The 17,089-nt window shown below is 36.9% G+C and overlaps 1 protein-coding gene across 4 annotated transcripts in view; it reads right to left on the bottom strand.

Moving 5' to 3' along the window:
- The window catches only part of Gmds (GDP-mannose 4, 6-dehydratase), a 526,680-nt gene that overhangs the window by 406,467 nt on the left and 103,124 nt on the right, over nucleotides 1-17,089 (bottom strand). For 3 of the 4 annotated variants that reach the window (XM_063276183.1, NM_001039606.1, XM_039095495.2), the window contains exons 3-4: nucleotides 15,844-15,931; nucleotides 13,745-13,854 (exon numbers count right to left, since the gene is read on the bottom strand). The exons of the other annotated variant lie outside the window; for it this stretch is intronic. In XM_063276183.1, coding sequence (XP_063132253.1) covers nucleotides 13,745-13,854; nucleotides 15,844-15,931 — 198 coding nt within the window. The remainder of the gene's footprint in view (nucleotides 1-13,744; nucleotides 13,855-15,843; nucleotides 15,932-17,089) is intronic. 4 annotated transcript variants of the gene reach the window in all.

The following is a 17,089-nucleotide window of genomic DNA, read 5'->3' as shown; positions in this document are numbered from 1 at the left end:
TCTAAAGTTCTAAATGTTACAATAATCAATATTTTTTACCATATACTGATGTTTCATTAAGATATGTATATATGCAACAAATTATTTTACTTCATTTTATAAAGCTCTATTTGTAAAGGCCTACAGTCAGTAGAATTTAAATAAACTACAGATTATTCAGAAAGAGATTTGATATGTAGCAGCAAACATATGTCTTTAGTTTAAGCCTGACTAATGCACATGGAAGAGTGAAGAAAAAACCAGGAAGAAGGACGTAACAGCAACGAAGTCTGTATCACTGAGAAGCCAAAATGTTCTGTGCAGCTCTTGGTCCACAGAGCTAGAGCAGGCCGACACACAGGCATCATGTACTAAGCTGGGCTCGAGACTCCTGGAGTAGGCAAAGGAAACACCCTGAGAAGTGGCGCATCAAAGCGTGAGAGCTCGGCCTTTCCTACATGGAAGTAAGGAAGTGCGATGCTTATCCAGCAGTTAACTTTACTAAAAGAAAAATCAAATATTCTAGTATTCTCTATATAAATGAAAGAAAATTAAACAGATGAATTAAAAACCATCTGCAAACTCCACTTTTATTATGAATGAAAATAAAAATAATGTAAACTATTTCTATTAAATCTAAATGAGCATGTCAGCTAACATTGAGTTCTTTTAAAGAGTGCTTAAAATGTACCAGAAAGATTTTACTAAAAATAATATTTAGTAATTGATGCTACATTATAAAGTAATATTTTTTACTACTTTATGATTAAAATCTCTAATCATATTCAGTATTTAACTGGAATGATTATGTTGTCCATTAAAATACACCTTTTCCCACAATGATATAACTATAAATACTTTCTAAAGAGGCTTCACAGTCAACACACTTTTATAAAGAAAATCTACGAAAGCCTGAAGAATAAAAATGACAAGCTAGCATTTCACACTTTGGAGACGTGTATCTGTTTTAAGGATTAGTCTCTGAATCTTGTGCCAATAAAGTGGAACCAACAAAACTCACAATAATATGAGATGCTTTGGCCTCATTAAGAAACTGAGGGGGAAGGCAGAAGAGTATGTGCTAAAATTCGGAAAAATCTCTCAAATGAAGAAAGGATACATTGTTTGTGAAATCCCTCCTCAAAGAATAGAAAGACTGGCAATACACTTGTAGGTGTTCGCTACCCTGAACTCTTTAAAAAATAAGAAAAGGAAATACAGTTTGGCCCCAAACTTGAACACTATAACATTCATATTTTCTTTTTCCCACTGCTCATTAGTACTTGATGAAAGATTATGAACACTTGAAAAAAATAATAATTTATGATTACAATTCCAATCTATCAATTTGCTTTTAAGAGTGTTTATCATTTTAAATTATTTTTTATCAGATAACAGAACATGTTTGGAGTAAAACACACAAAAAAATCTAAGAATAATTCTTAAATATTCTGGTAGCATAACTCAAACAACAGAGTAAATCTGCTTTCCTATAAACTGTAACACTACTTCTTTAAAAACAATTAATGGTGACATAATTTGGAAAATCAAGTAAGACAAATATTACTTAAGCTATAATGTTATGAAATATTTTTAAATATCTAAAATATAGTAATGTTTACTCAGGTAAACAAATATAAAGTGGTCTTAAATTAAAGTTTGTTACAAGCTGCCAATAAAACATAGAAATCTTCCTTTATACCTCATATAAATCCCATTTTATTTGGGAAAAGAAACATCAAAAGTTATTTATAAAATGTACCCTTTTAAAAAGTACGTTGAAAAGATTATAAAAAAATCAAAAGTATTTTATTAATTACTCAACATTTAAATGTATGTATAAAATATAAAATATTATTAAGGAAAATTAATATACCAATGCTAACATTAATAAAATCAGCTGCTTGATTTAGGTAGAGAACAATGTTCTTCTGTTAGTAAGCAAGACAAATCACTCATATGTGGCTGTGTGCAACATGATTCTTTTGAAACCAAAGAGTTTGAGGAAGTGATGTTGCAATCCTGTCCTTTTTATGAAAACCATGGCAAAGAAAAGGTCAAATAAATAATATGTATGATACCATTCTAATAAGAAAAAGCCCATAGCCTTAACCTAATGTCTGCCAAATGAGCTAAACATACAAAAGGAAGGCAGTTGCCTAAAAAATATAATAGTCTGGTTAAAAGTTATTTTTCAAGTAGCATATAGTAATCTAAAGTTCATTAACTTTAAAGTTGGTATTTCAATAGCTTACAAAAGAATCTGTATATGACAACCTAAACTTTGATTTTTAAACATGGTAGGATGACAAAAATTCACCTTATTAAATTTTACTAAATTATTTAAAGTTATCAAATAATTACAAGTATACAAATCAAAATTTGTGTAGTTTTTATGTTCATGTAGCAGTGCTAAAAACAGAGTTAACACGTACCTGCCTGTGCATACAAATTAAAGCTAACACAGTAGATAGTTTAAGAGAGAAAAACTACCTAGGTACATATCTTTTCTACCAATATGTGGCAGAGCAAACTCATTTAATCATTAACAAGCAACAGCCAAAATATGTTTTATGCATCATTAAAACCCCATTGAGGCCATTACAGTCCCCAGCAAAGTGATGCTGGAAACCACCTTCACCCTGGCCACCACATTCCCTCCTGACCTCACTCGGCTGAGGCAGCTAGAGGGTGAACTGCAAGACTCTCAAGTAAGCCTTTATTAACTATGAGAAATAAATTATATTAAGTGTTACTTTTGAACTCAGAAATGAGGGAAGGGGTTGTTAAGATATCAAATTTACTAAGAAAATAATTATGTGAGAAATAAGTTGCTGTCACAAGAGAGACTTGCCAGATACTGCATTTAAGCAAGTTGTTATATACACCTTTAGATTCAATTTGTGACAGAGAGATTAGTCTATGATACCAAATTGCCTGAGGAGATTTAAAAAAAAGTGGGGGAAATGTTTGGTGAACAACATTGCCGATTCTTTAAGCAGTGTTTGTAAGGAGAAAAGACCACCGTGATTCAATTGTTACATTGTTACAAAATGCCCTTCTGTACCTAACTTCCAGATTGGAGTCTCTAATAAGTTCGCTTCTACTTCCTTAACTCCTCCTTTCTCTGATTTTACAAAATACAATTCTAAAATTTGAAAATTGCCTAGAAGTTTGTGAGAACGCACAGAAAGGTTGTCAGAGCCAGACACATATTAAATATTAATTATAATGATGACTGTCATCTTCTACAGTGATTATGTCATTATATAGGAATGCTAATTAAGGCATAAAATGACTTGTTAATTGAGAACGTGTTCTGAACAAACACATTTGTACTTGTGTATTTAATAGAAAATCCAGCCTGGGGACTGGGCCGTAATAGACTGCAGTTCTATTTTCTAAAATGCTGACATTTGAGCAAATGTTCCCATGGAATGTTTGCCTGATTCGTGGACTGACATTTCCTCTTTGTAACTTGCTTAACTAAAAAGGAGCCATGCAGGCCAAACCCCACAGTACTCACAGGCAGCAGGCCATTTCTTGCCGCTGAGACTTTCATAAGGTTTCTCTTTTACTTCCCTCTTCCCTTACCACCATTCTGTCTTTTTATTCTGACACGAACAATCTCAAAGCTGCTTCTAGTCATCTTACGATGGAAGACATACCTGAAAAAATTGAGATTTCCACCTGGGATTTGTCAGAAACTCAGTGTATTACAGCCCCCACGGCTTCTTCCATCCTGCTATACTCGTGTGTTATCAATAGTAGCTTTCTTTCTTATTTTAGATTTACTCACACAAAGAACCCAGGGAGCTAAGCTGATGGAAATCAGTGTGTATTGTCACTCATCTTTCATTCTAAATTCAAGGCTGGACCCTTGTCTGTGACACTTTGCTGCCATCTATGTGTACAAAAATGCATAACAAGCATCCTGTGGCAGTGACTTTCCTGGGTCCCTAAAGGAATAATCCTGTCTCTCATCTAGATAAAGGACAGCCTTCCTACTCAAGAGGAGAAACTTGCTGGGAATTTCTAGGACTTCCTGTGAACCAACTCCATTAACAATGACTTGCAAAGGTGCATTATTTAATGCATCTAATTTTTATTGTAGCCAATAGTTGTTTTCTCAATGTGGATATTAACAAAATATTTTTATTATAGTCAATACTTTTTCTCCCATTACAAATACTAAAAATTATTAATTAATATAATAACATTTACATAGTTAACAATTGAAAAATAAAAGTAAAAACTGAGATACTGAAGAAACTTAAGTAAATAAATTCAATAAAATAAGTTAATTTTAATCAAAATTGCCATTTAAATATCTTGCCAAGTAACAGGATAAATGACCACTTAGCCAAAATTTTAATATAAGGTAAAAAGAAAAGTAGTATTTTCTCTTGTGAAGTAAAAACAAATACTGTGGTATAATAACCATTTTAACCAGTGCTAATCTACACTGAAATGCTCCTCCCCAGAAAAGGCAGAGGAGTCGACCAGAACCTCTCAGCCTGGCTGTGGATGATGCTAACAAATGCACAGCAGACTCATCCTCCGTGGCCAGTGCTGTGGGGGGAGGACACAAGTAAAAGCAGCCTCTCCTCAATGTATCCATAGGAAAGAAGGGCGACTGACAGTGAGGACGAGGGACTGTCCTAAAGAACATCCTTTGAAAGTCGGAGGTCTGGTTTGTTGATATTATTGATTGCTAAAGGAGAAAAGCAGCAGAGAGAAAGGTGCTGGCCCGATGAAAAGCCCTAATGTTGCTCCTTCCACTCTACTCGCCCATTCTTTATAACTTTCCAACAGCACCTCTGTAAAATTTCACTTTACTCATTAGTACTGTGACTGCATATAACTTAGTTCATAATGAAATGTACCAATCTCCAAAGAGTTCTACAAGTACTATTCTGATGGACTTAGCCATTATAAGAGACCAAGCAACGCTTCACAGTCTTCTAAACAAAACAATTCTAACTAACTGCATATTAGAAAATAAACATGCAAAAGATATAAGGTTGTTATCATTTAATAACAATTATGTCTATTACTCGTTGATATTAATGTTTTAAAAGTACACACCATATAGTACAAAAAGTTTCTTGTTGCTGGCACTGACAAAGTATCAGTATTTACATAGAAACCGAAATAATAAAAACTCCTTATGCATTAAGATTCTTTGAATTAGAAAAGGTCTCATTTTATCTTTTTGTTCTAATTTTAAGGACTCAACTTTAACAAAATAAATTTTATAAACACAACACATACTAAAATGATAAAGTGAGGACTGTGCCTAAAACCAGGTTCTATTAGGTCTTTTAAAGAGGAGCTTAATTCTTCAAACACAGACACCAATCTGAGAGTGTATACACTTATCTAATTAGGAATTCTAAAATCTGTTTCCATTCATCACAAAAGGAAAAGAAATGGTTTCATTCACAATATATTTACTAATGACTTAACATTTCTTCCCATTAGAATTTACAAAATCACCTGGATATAAACATTAAGATGCACATAAGCATTTAACAATTTTAATTAATTTCAGCTTAATATGCATAAGTTGTTACAATACTAAAATACTTCTTTTGATCTTGTTTAGCAAAAAAGCTACTACTGTAAATAGATTAAGGCTGGAAAAGCTAACAAACACACCTTTGTGTGGTCCATTAATTATATACAAAATTCCAAACATTATTAGCTGTTATCAAAATTACAATCCCACCTCGATCCAATAAAGCAGAACAATCTGTTTGAACGAGGAACGGAGAACTTTCATAGAGTGTTCTCTCCCATAAAAATTCTTAATGGACTATAAAGGACTTTTTAAGTGGTTTTAGATTTGAATTCAATTGCTTAAATCTGTAACAGGCTTCCAAGAAGAATGTGAGCCAGAAACAAGCAGAGACCCCCACCCGCAGTGTACACAGCTACCTATCCTCATCAATAGAGGGTTTTAAAGACCAAATTTCATCCTAGACATACTGAAACTGATCAGCCATATTCATGCTATGACAGTTTATATAGTACAAACACTAATGTTAAATTATAACATGAAAAAACATTATCATAAGTTTTCTTTGTAATGAAGTGATTACCAAGTATTTTAAGTATCAAAAGAACTGTGCCTATAAAGAAGAGGGGACAACAATATTCAGAATGAAAAGAGGGCTACAGAACAAGAACAAACAAAAGGCGACTGTCCTTGGCCATAGTATAGGCTTGTCCCTACCGACGGAGACATTGTTCATGTTACCTTGCATCCTCTGTAAAGGAGTCACATTCCCGAGAAACGTTCACGCAAACAGAAGCGTGCATGGAGCATGCTTGCGCAGCAGTCTAGATATAAACAACACGGACCCTTACGCTTTCAAGGCTGCAGGGATGGTTCTCTCTCAACCATAGTGCTTTGCTCCTCAGGCCTGAGTTATTTTAATATTAACAATGTGCTAACAAACTAGAGGATTTATGTTGCTTTGATTTCATTCAGGAATTCCATGTGATAGAGTAACAATTTCCTCAATTTTTTTTATCAATTTAGTATATGCAGATTAGTGTTATTATTATATGCTAATATATAATAAGTGAAAAAATATGATCATTTCAGATGTTAATTCTATACATTCCTACTTTCCCTGTATACTAACTTATTTTAGTATCATTGGCATGCTCATGCTGTATCCTGCATTGTATTTAGAGCTTCCTAGTTATAAAAAATACTACTCATATGGAATTTAGATCCCTCCAGCAAGGAAAATGGATTTCAACCTATTACACTGAAACACCATTTTTTGTAGTAAATGATATAGGAATGACAACAGAGGTAAGACTTCAGTCACAGTTCAATGGCTCCCATCTCCTATCCCCATCTTTGGTCATCTCAGCTCAGTAGCACAAGATGACAAACTGAAATCAGCCCTATGTTCAAAGCTACACAGAGTTTGGCTGCCCATCAACTGGCAATCTCAAGCAGGCACCTGTAAAACAAAGGCATGACCTGGGTTACTGCCAAGGGCTCTACCACCTCAGAATTCTATGGCCCATACAAAGGGCCTCATGCATCATTTCCCCTCTTAATTTTTTTTTTATTTTTTATGGTGCATTATAATTTTTATTTATTTATTTTTATTAATCATTCCACTTGTTTACATCTCAAATGATATCCCACTTCCCAATTACCCCTCCACTAGCTCCCATCCTGCATCCCCCCATCCCCTTTGCCTGTATGAGAGTGCTCCCCCACCCACCCACACTCTCCTGCCCCACTGCTCCAGCATCTCCCTACACTGGGACATAAACCTCCCCAGGACCACGGGCTTCCCCTCCTGTTGCTGTCAGGTAAGGCCATCCTCTACTTCATACGTATTTGGAGCCATGGATCCCTCCAGATGCACTCCTTTGTTGGTGGTCTGGACTCTGGGAGAACTGGATGGCCAGGCCAGCCTATGCTGTTCTTCCAGTGGGGTTGCAATCCCTGTCTGCTCCTCCAGGCCTTTTGTCAGCTTCCCCAAACCCTCAGGTTCCCTGAGCTCTGCCTGATGGTTGGTGACACCCACCCGTCTGAAAGTTTTTAATCCAGAAATGTTCCTGTCCAAAGGAAGAAAGGGACAAAAATGGAAAAGAGACTGAAGGAAGAGCCAGCCTGGGGACCCATCCCGTCTACAGACACCAAACCACACTTGCCGTGATCAAGAGGTATTGTTGACAGGAACCTAGTGTAGTGGTTCCCGACCAAGGAAGTCCGGACAGCAACTGACCAATGCAGATGTGGATGCTGGGAGCCAACCATTTCCCCTTTCAGAATATGTTATACAAGCTGATGTTTCAGCATAGCAACTATGAGCATTTGACCACAGGAAAACAGCCTTGCCTATCATTTCAGCTAAAGCAAACTACGACCTTCGTCCCCAGCAGAAGCGGCACTGACTAGCATGTTGACCTTGGAGCTGTTAGCTTCATCTACTTCTCCAGATAATCCACCTTATTAGTCCAAACTATGAACAGAAAGCACAGGAAGCTTAGAGCTGGGAAGGTGACTGAATAGGCAATCTGCACTTCCTTCCCTCCTTGCCCACAGCATTCGTTTCTGACCTACTCCCTGAGGATGATGGTACATTACTGCAAACAGATGAGTGGGGCTCTTGGCAACAAAATGAGCTTTCAGTAGAGTTGGCACTGTCAAAGACTGAGGCAGTGGTATTTAAGGAGTGTTACAGACCATTGCAAGAACACGGGCCCACACAAGAGCACTGGTAGAAGAGACTCCAACCTAAGGTATGCAGTTCACTGGAGAACACAAGCCTTAAGAAGCCCAGTCAGTTCATGATATAACCAGGATTTGAAAACATTGAAAACATCAAATACAAGTCTTGTAAGAGATAGGGCAGGTCACTGGATGTGTAGTTTCAGAATATGTCCATGAACTCTAATGTACACCCCTAATTTAAGAACCCTTTTCTGTACCACAGTTCTCATGAGAAAGTCCCAAGGTGCTATTAAATTTAATTCCTATCCTCATAGTGATTACAACTGCCTGCCGCCAGCATGCATTCTGCATGGGGTCTAGCAAAAGGCAGCCACTTATGAAGAGAGGTAAATGACCATGTTCATCAATGGTGGATTAACGAACTCTACCATGCAAGTGTGCAGGGACAGGCCCTGACTCACATTTATGGATGTTCCTTCTATCTGCAATAGCAATGTTCCCCGTCTATTCATTTTCTTTCTCAAACCTCCCTGCTAGGCCTCCAGCGTCCAAAATAAATAGAGGAATGAGTAACAACACAGAAAAGTGCTGTTGCTGGTTGTGGACTTTTAATGGGCTGCCCCTGCTCTGCTATAACTGGACAATAAAGAGCCATGTTGCTGCAGCTTGTTGTGTTAAAACTAGGTCAGTGATATACCAGCCAGATACAGAGTCAACCTGCCTTTCCCGCCACAATGAATTCTCTCAGTGCAGCATGCCACTTGCTCCCTTTCCCAAGAGATTTGAGCGTTCTGGGGTAAATATAGCATTTAGTTATCAAGCTGTAAATTACGACTCAGAACCTACAGGAAATAGATGACAATTCTTTAGCTTGGTGAATTAAGTTTGCCTGGTGTCTTTCCCAGGATCTACCAATGTAATTCCCATGCCTATTTTCATTCCCTATTCCAGTTCCTGAACTTGCTTTTCTAGCTTCTCTCCCTGAGTCTGACTCAGTGCCTGATCACTACTACTACAACTAGCCCCTTGGTTTACACGACCAGCTTCCTGAGCCTGCCCATGCGCCTTCCCTTTGGGCTTCTTCACTCGCAATCTACCAGCTGATGTTCTCAACAACGGAAATGGAATTGCAGCTCACTTATCTACACCCTTCAACCAAACAATCAGGCCTCCTTATTGTAATAGAAAAAAACAAACAAACAACAAACAAAAAGAAAAAAAACACGTAACTTAGAGACTCAAAAGGGAAAGAAATAAAGATAACTAAAGATTAGATGAGGAATACAAACTATGGAGTTAAGATGTTGAATAAGAGAAAGTTTGAATGATATATAGTAATGATCTTCACCACTGATAGGGGATTTGAACATTTCCTCTCAAAACTAAAACGAGACTACACCGCAGGCACGGGGGGGGGGGGGGCAGTGATTACAAGAAGAAAGACTGCAATGTGAGAGAAGACGTTACTTTATGAAGACTACCTTATTTTACCACTGGCCAGGGTAATTGATTTCTTTATTGGCCTTTAAGATAAAGTATATAATATAAAGACCTGAGTTCCCATTCAGAGCTTGGCAGTTACCAAATGTATGATTTGAGTGGATGACCTCATTTATAAAAGTGAAAGTCATATTAAATTATTTCTCCTTCATGACAGCCTTATGACTAAATAATTTTCATATGTTTGAAGAATTCATAGCAATTCCACCATGATGTTGTGAGGCAAATGCAATCAACACTGGTCTAGGCTCATTGTGGGGAGAGTCTCACAATACTGTGACTGTAGGAATGATGTAAGGTCATCAAAGAAGCTGTGGAAAAAGTAGACAAATTCCAGAAGCACAACGATAATGCATGCTGAGCAAATAATAAACAAATTTATTCACAAAGAATTTTAATTTTTTAAATTTTTTTCCTAAAACATTTTTTTCTCTTCCAAGATGGGCAGGACCATAAAACTGTATCATTTGTTCCTAATGGGATGATGTCATTATACTAGGTTTAACTGCTTTTAATAACTGGTACATTGCAGTCATCCCTCACTTTCTCCCATGTAAGATCCAATCAGCCTTTCAATGAACTACTTCATGAGTCATAATTTTACTGTTTATGATTCAGAAAAATGTCTTCAGTCAGTATTTCCCAGACTGCTATGGGCTCATTCCAAGAAGCAATTTCATCTTCATTGGTTTCCTACAGGAAGCCAGACCAGCTTCCTATTATTTTATTTTCCTTACTTTTAGCAATACCTTGGCCCACATCAGATTAACTGGAAGTGTGAGTGATAGAGAGTTTATTCTGCACAACATGAGGCCAACACAAACATTGTCCAGTCTAGAAGTCAAGAATTCAAAATTAAACACAAAATGTGCTAATATTAGACCATCTTTCAAAATATTACAAAAAGCATGTTATTTTAAGTTAATCTTACTGAACATATTATACCGGTCAGAAACAAATTTTTATTTAATTTTTTATGAACAGTAAATTTCTTAAAGATATTAACATAATTTACAACAAAGTAATATTTTAATCACTTGATAATAACAAAACATACCAAAATCTGAACCCATAAATGCAGCTTAGAGTGATCAGAGGGCTCTAAGCTCACTGGCTGGCAAGGAAAGCTGAGGACACTCCAGCCTGAGCCAACCCCCTTCTTGGAGTCTGCTACCCACAGCTAACGATCAACTTGCCTTAGCTTACAGCACAGAGATATAAAAAAGTGTGGGTTTTAAAAAACACAGATTGTACTCATGTTTTATCTTGAAATATAAGGAGGATTTTGTAAGGTATGAATCTCCCAGGCTACACACTACCTGGAAAGAGAATTGAGTGTGAAGAAGTGGTGCATACGAGACCCACTCCCGCCTTTTTCAACTATCACAATTCTTGATTGTCGGTGTCATAGTGATTTAAAATCTCACACTGTCATGAACTGGTGATTAGTACGGCTAATTTTCATCTGACTCAGAAGCTGGTACATTGAAAAGACAAAGTCTAAGATGAATGCACTTAAAGCAACTGTACAAATGAACCAAGACACCCAATGTTTCCCAAAGTGTGGCTCCCAGACTAAGCTTAAGGACCAACTGGACACTTCCTAAAAATCAAAGTTCTCACCCTCACTCTGAACTTCAGAAATCAAAGAGTCTGGGAAAGAGGCCTAGCAATTTTGAGGGACACTGACCTAATCTTTACTATGTTGTTCTCTCCTCCTTCCAACAGGAAATTCCTTGAAAAGAATTGACTCATTTTACACTTTCCTTGTAACTCAACTACTAAAACCCCTGTGCTGAATCTGTTTTAGCTCCATCACATCTACTTCAGACCACTTCTTTAAAAAGTACTTAGTCAGATATGGGGTATGGCTGAGTCATAGAGCACGCATCACCATGCATGAGGCCCTGGTTTCCAACCCTAGCAATGCAAAAAGCAAACAAACAGAAATATTACAAGTTGATCTTCAGCCTTACTGCCAAGGCTTTCCTGGTTCTCTATGCTCTTCTTCCTAGAAAGACCTACTTTCTTAACTTCCAACACGTAAGTCCACCCACTGCCCCTTGTCTCCTTGGTTCTTGCTATCCTACTTTGCTTCCCCATACCCTTTATGATGCAAGTTCCCCGCAGGTTTCTATCTTCCTTTCTCCAGCTACCACCTTAAGGAATCTGAGAACTCATTTTACAATATGTTATCTGAGTGTTCTCCAAGTGCTGGTAGTAAAGTCTTTCATAGTTGTCGCATCAACTGACTGGTCTCTGGGCACGAGGGCTTTCCCTCCTCTCCAGAGACCACAGAAGGGTCCACTCATTCCACCAGGTGATCTATTCTATCCTTATCTACTTTACAAAGCCCCACACTCCCATAACATCTATGTCCTTGCAACCTCACCTGTGGATTCCAGCCTCTAATAGTCATGCCTGGAAAAATAGAACAAACACTCCTCTGTAGAAAACAGGATAAACTCTCAAACACAAAAGCCTAAGGCTTTCCTTCATCATGGGGAAACACTGAAAATCCCTAGGAAAATAGCTCCGCCTGCAGAATGTAAAGACCCTCACACTAAGAACAGATAACATACACTGACCAAAAGATTAAGGAACCAAGAGGGTTAAGATGAGCTCTATCATATGTTTAGCATATATGAGGTACTGCTCAACACCAAAAAAAGCAGGAAAAAAGGAAAAAGTAATGAGAAAGATAGGGGGTTAGTGGTTTTGTTTTGTTGCTGTTTTCTAAACAGCATCTAGGCAGGTAAAAAATGTTTTTGTAAATCTTCAGGCCTGTCTTAAAATAAAAAATGGGCTAATCTCAAATTTAGTAGTAGTAGTAGTAGCAGTAGTAGTAATGAGTAGTAATAGTAGCATGCAGCAGCAGCAGCAGTAGTAAATATGGACAATTATTTGTTTTTTCTGTTAAGACATATTTAATTTAAGTGAATGAGTTTTTTGCCCCTGGTGCCTCAGGACGTAAGAGGGTGTTAAATTCCCTGAGACTGAAGCTACAAGTGTTTGTGCGTTATCATGTGGGTGCTGGATGCCATATCCAAGTCCTCCCTCTTCAAAAGCAGTCAGTGCTCTTACCTGCTAAGTACAAAGACTTGGCAACCCAAGGACTGACTCTCAATTTTCAAATTTTGCTGTTTTATGACTAGGTTTATTCCATTGTTCATTAGACTTGGGCCCTAATTCCAGCCTTAAGCAGCAGAGGTGTGGAAAGAGGGCATAATGCCCACATTATAAACAAAACTGAAAAATATGGAGGAACGTAAAAACACTTTAAATACTCCAATAAAATTACTGTATTTGAGAAAAGAAACATGGATAGATATTTCTCAACTTTTTTTTTTAAACTTAAAGTCTGTTTTTATTTCTAAGCTCTGCTAACCACTTGATTGACTAGGTACCTAAATAAAACAAAACAGCCCTGGTTTCAAATTTCATTCACCCAAGAAAGCATCAGAATACAGCTAAGGAAACCTGAGTCTAACCGAAGCTGGAGGACTGGGAAGAGCAGTCAAGTTTACGGGACTTGTTCTAGATAGAATGACCAAAGAAGGATGCAGAGCACCCAGCACCTGAATACAGGGAAGAAATCCGCACATTCACCACTCACAACAGAAAGAAAATTCAGCTAACTTTAACATGTGATTGCTACTCAAAGAATATCACTTTAACAATATATTGCAACCTGAGAATATCCAGCAACCCAATCATATAGCCACTACCAAGAATTAACATTAAAATAAAGGTTTCTAACATTTAAAAAATTCTCTCACAGATTGACATTAAATGTCAGAATAGAGGCTCACAACTACAGGGAACAACCTAAAATAAATACTAATTGCTACTTCAGTGTTCGTTGAAAATTTTCATTATTACAGAAGCCTCACCTTAAAAATGAAAAGCATTTTTATTAGGATGAACTCCCTAACTAAAACTGACAACTGAACATGTTAAGGACTGGCGGTTGTTTTGTGTTGAGAAAAAATATACATGAGAGGCCACTACAAGGACACAGGCAGACAGCTCACAGCAATGAGAAGGGCTTACCTTGACATGGCTCTGAGCGCCAAGATTGTAGATCTCTGTAGGCTTCACTTCATTGATGATTTTCACCAGGCAGGTGCTGTCAGTCAGGTCGCCATAGTGCAACTTCATGTCTTTTAGGATTTAGAAAAGACCATCAGAAACAACAACGGACCCATATTATTCAAGAATGAAACTGAAGAGCAAACTGGAAATGCTCCCACATGTGACTCGCCATCCCTGAAATCTCAGTATTTGGAATACTGAGATAAGAAGGATCTGGAGTTTGAGTTTAGCCTAAACAACTTAGTAAGATCCTGCCTAGTGTGTCAACTCCTTCCACCAACATGAAAACCGAGACATTGTATTTGATGCTCATTGAGTAGCAGAGTATGACTCTTGGGTTTAAGAAATATACAATGTAGAAAGATTGGTCTGTGTGGATTTATAATAGAAAACTCAAATACACTGTTTAAAGAATTATAATACCCTGAAAATGTTAGACAATTACCATGGGGCTGTAAGAAGTTAAAACATGTATTGTTTAAAAGTGAGAGGTGGACAAATAGGACCCAGGAATAATGTACAGACTCTCTAAAGAAACCTGCAGCATGCTCATAACAGAAAGGACAGCCCTTTTGGGAAATTTTGTTCATATACTATCATGTGATTTTTAAGTGCCTTACAGAATAAGTCCTTAACCTGGCTTATGGTAGTAACATAACTGCTCAATGGACAACCAACTTAGCCATATTACTGTGTTGAAGCTGACTTATACTGATTTCATTAGTCTAAAACTGTGACCAGTTTGCTAGCTTGGTCCACACCTAGATCCAATGGTGGTATCATTTTGTACAAAAATCATTACATATTGAGCATTTCTAATCTGAAATTAAATGTGATATGATTCAAAAATCATAAATTTTTGAGGTGATGATAATATATGCTACAGATGAAAAAATCCATGCCATGAAAATGGTTTATGTGCTAAATTATTTAAAATATTATATAAACTATATATATGAAACATTAGAAATTCTAAGTGATTATCTGGTCTGTTTTATAAGCTACCTTATTATAAGTCTGAAACAAAATCAAACTCCCAATTCACTCAGCATATAGTAACTTCTAAAAAGAAAAACTGTGTCACTTAAACATTGGGTGGAAAGCCTTTTCTGAGGATATCTGGGTCACCTCCCTGCTGATGTCAATTCTGAAAAGAAACCTAGCCTTGGTCTCCTCTTAGACATGAAGTCTCGATCACTGTGGGGTTACAATCTTGCTGTATCACCCTGGCTGCCAGAAACACTAACACACACATCCATATAAAAGCCCTGTATCTGAGGCTGAGCCGTTATATCATGGAACCTGATAATGTAAGTCACAATATTTCTGTGTCTCTGCTTCCTCATGTACAAAATATTCTCTTTAACCACCAAATCAAATGAGAAAATACTGTAGCATGCTATCTAAATGATATTGTTCTGCATACATTAATTAATAGCAAAAGTAAGAAAGCCACCAAATCATGATATTGATCTCTAAAGCAATTTCAGTATCATTTGAGTTATTATCCAGATTTGAATCTTATCTTCAAGAATTAAAAATTCAATGCATGTAAACTTACATGGGTAGGGAAGTAGGGAGAACTTGAGAAAAAGGAAAGAATGAGACCGAAATAGATTGTACAAACTTTTTAGGTAATATTCTTAAATTTTAATTTAAAAAAATCTATAAAGCTCTTAGAATAAGGCATATGAATGAATCTTCAAAAAAATCAGTGTACAAAGATCAGTTACCTTCAATAGATTGAACCCAATATAGAAAACAAAAGAGTGCTATTTTAATACAGAACTGCTGTTAACGTGAGCAGGAAGACCAGAACTGAAGGAAGCTGATCAGAGTTATGCCTCCCACTGGTCTCTGAAAGCTGCCTGCACAGCATTATTCTAATAACCAAGATGGCACTAGGCTGAGGGCAGCTGCAAGGCAGGTTTCCCCATTGCTTGCAGGAATCCCTGGGTGAATAACTGAGACTAGGAGGGCTGAGAATGATATTTGAAAATAGCTTAACTAAAACTAGGAATCAACAGAAAAAAATTTAGAGAAAGAAAATTACTTACTTCCTTCAATATGAGCCTGAGGATTCTTATATAAATGTTCAATTCGACCTGTATTAAATGAACTAGATCGCCGTACTATTCCATGGACCTGAGTTTTAAGTATAAAAAGAAAAAAGTAAATTATATATATGAAACGAGGATTAACAAACAACTCAGAAGTTCATTTGCTAATGAAAGGTTCTAGAAAAACTACAAATAATAATAATAATTAGAATTAGAATTTTTAAATTATGATAAAGAGTTCCACTGTTTAGTTTCTGCCCACCCACTGCCTGTGTGCTATAAGCACACTGCCTCAGACTTTATCCAGGGTTTCTACTGTCCATCTTAATGAAAGTAATTAGATAATTACAAGGCTTCATACAGTTACAGATATTCAGGTTCGTCTTTTAAACATACATGGTCATACTGATGACAAAAATATCTCTGATTTGAAAATGAAGGCAAACTTGAGACTGCAGCTGTGAGACTGCTTTTGACCGGTTTAACACAGAGCATAAAGCTCCCACAGTTTCTCCAAGTTCTCAGTGCTACTTCAAATTATATCAATTTCTGGAGGTATAGATAAAAATCAGAGAGCAGTCGCTGTCGTGCAGCTGTATGGAAAGGTTAGTAAAATGGACTACAGAGATTAGGGAGAAGATTTATATATTACTAAATTTGAGACACAAAAGAGTCAAAGGTTAAAAAACACTTAAAAAAAGAAACCATCCTGACATGGCCCTGGTCAGTGTGGAGGGACAAAGTCACTGAACAGCAAGGCATACCTGTCTGACACTAAAGAAAAGACTACTGTGTCTGACGCATGAGAGAAATTGCTCCACACTTGCTCCCACTTCCTCCTTGTGTCAAGGTTTCTCCCTCTATGCTGCCAATGCTAACATCAGCTTATGTCACCAACTGCCCAAGTTCCAGTTGCACTGGTGGCAGTTTTAATCCTTGACTTATTTTAGAAGTGTTCCCTCTAATGTCGGGTAGATTTGTTTGCAGCTGAATACACTTCTATATTTTAACTCAATCGTTTTCTGTCTATTTTAAACCAAAATTAATCCCTGGCATGACTCAAACATTCCAAGTGCAAAGGGGAATTATAAGCACATAAGGCTTTCTTTCAAACAGGAAGAAATGTCATCACTGTTTTATACAGCACACATGAGAAACTGACTTCTGCTAAAGACACAGCATACCCACAACTAATACTTCTCCTAGTTAACTGTTTTTTGCCAAAAGAAAAGCATTCAACACC

The sequence above is a fragment of the Rattus norvegicus genome, chromosome 17 (assembly GCF_036323735.1).
Source record: "Rattus norvegicus strain BN/NHsdMcwi chromosome 17, GRCr8, whole genome shotgun sequence".
Taxonomy (NCBI): Eukaryota; Metazoa; Chordata; class Mammalia; order Rodentia; family Muridae; genus Rattus; species Rattus norvegicus.
Note: the sequence above shows the minus strand (reverse complement) of the source record. Positions and strands in the feature narration are given on the sequence as shown.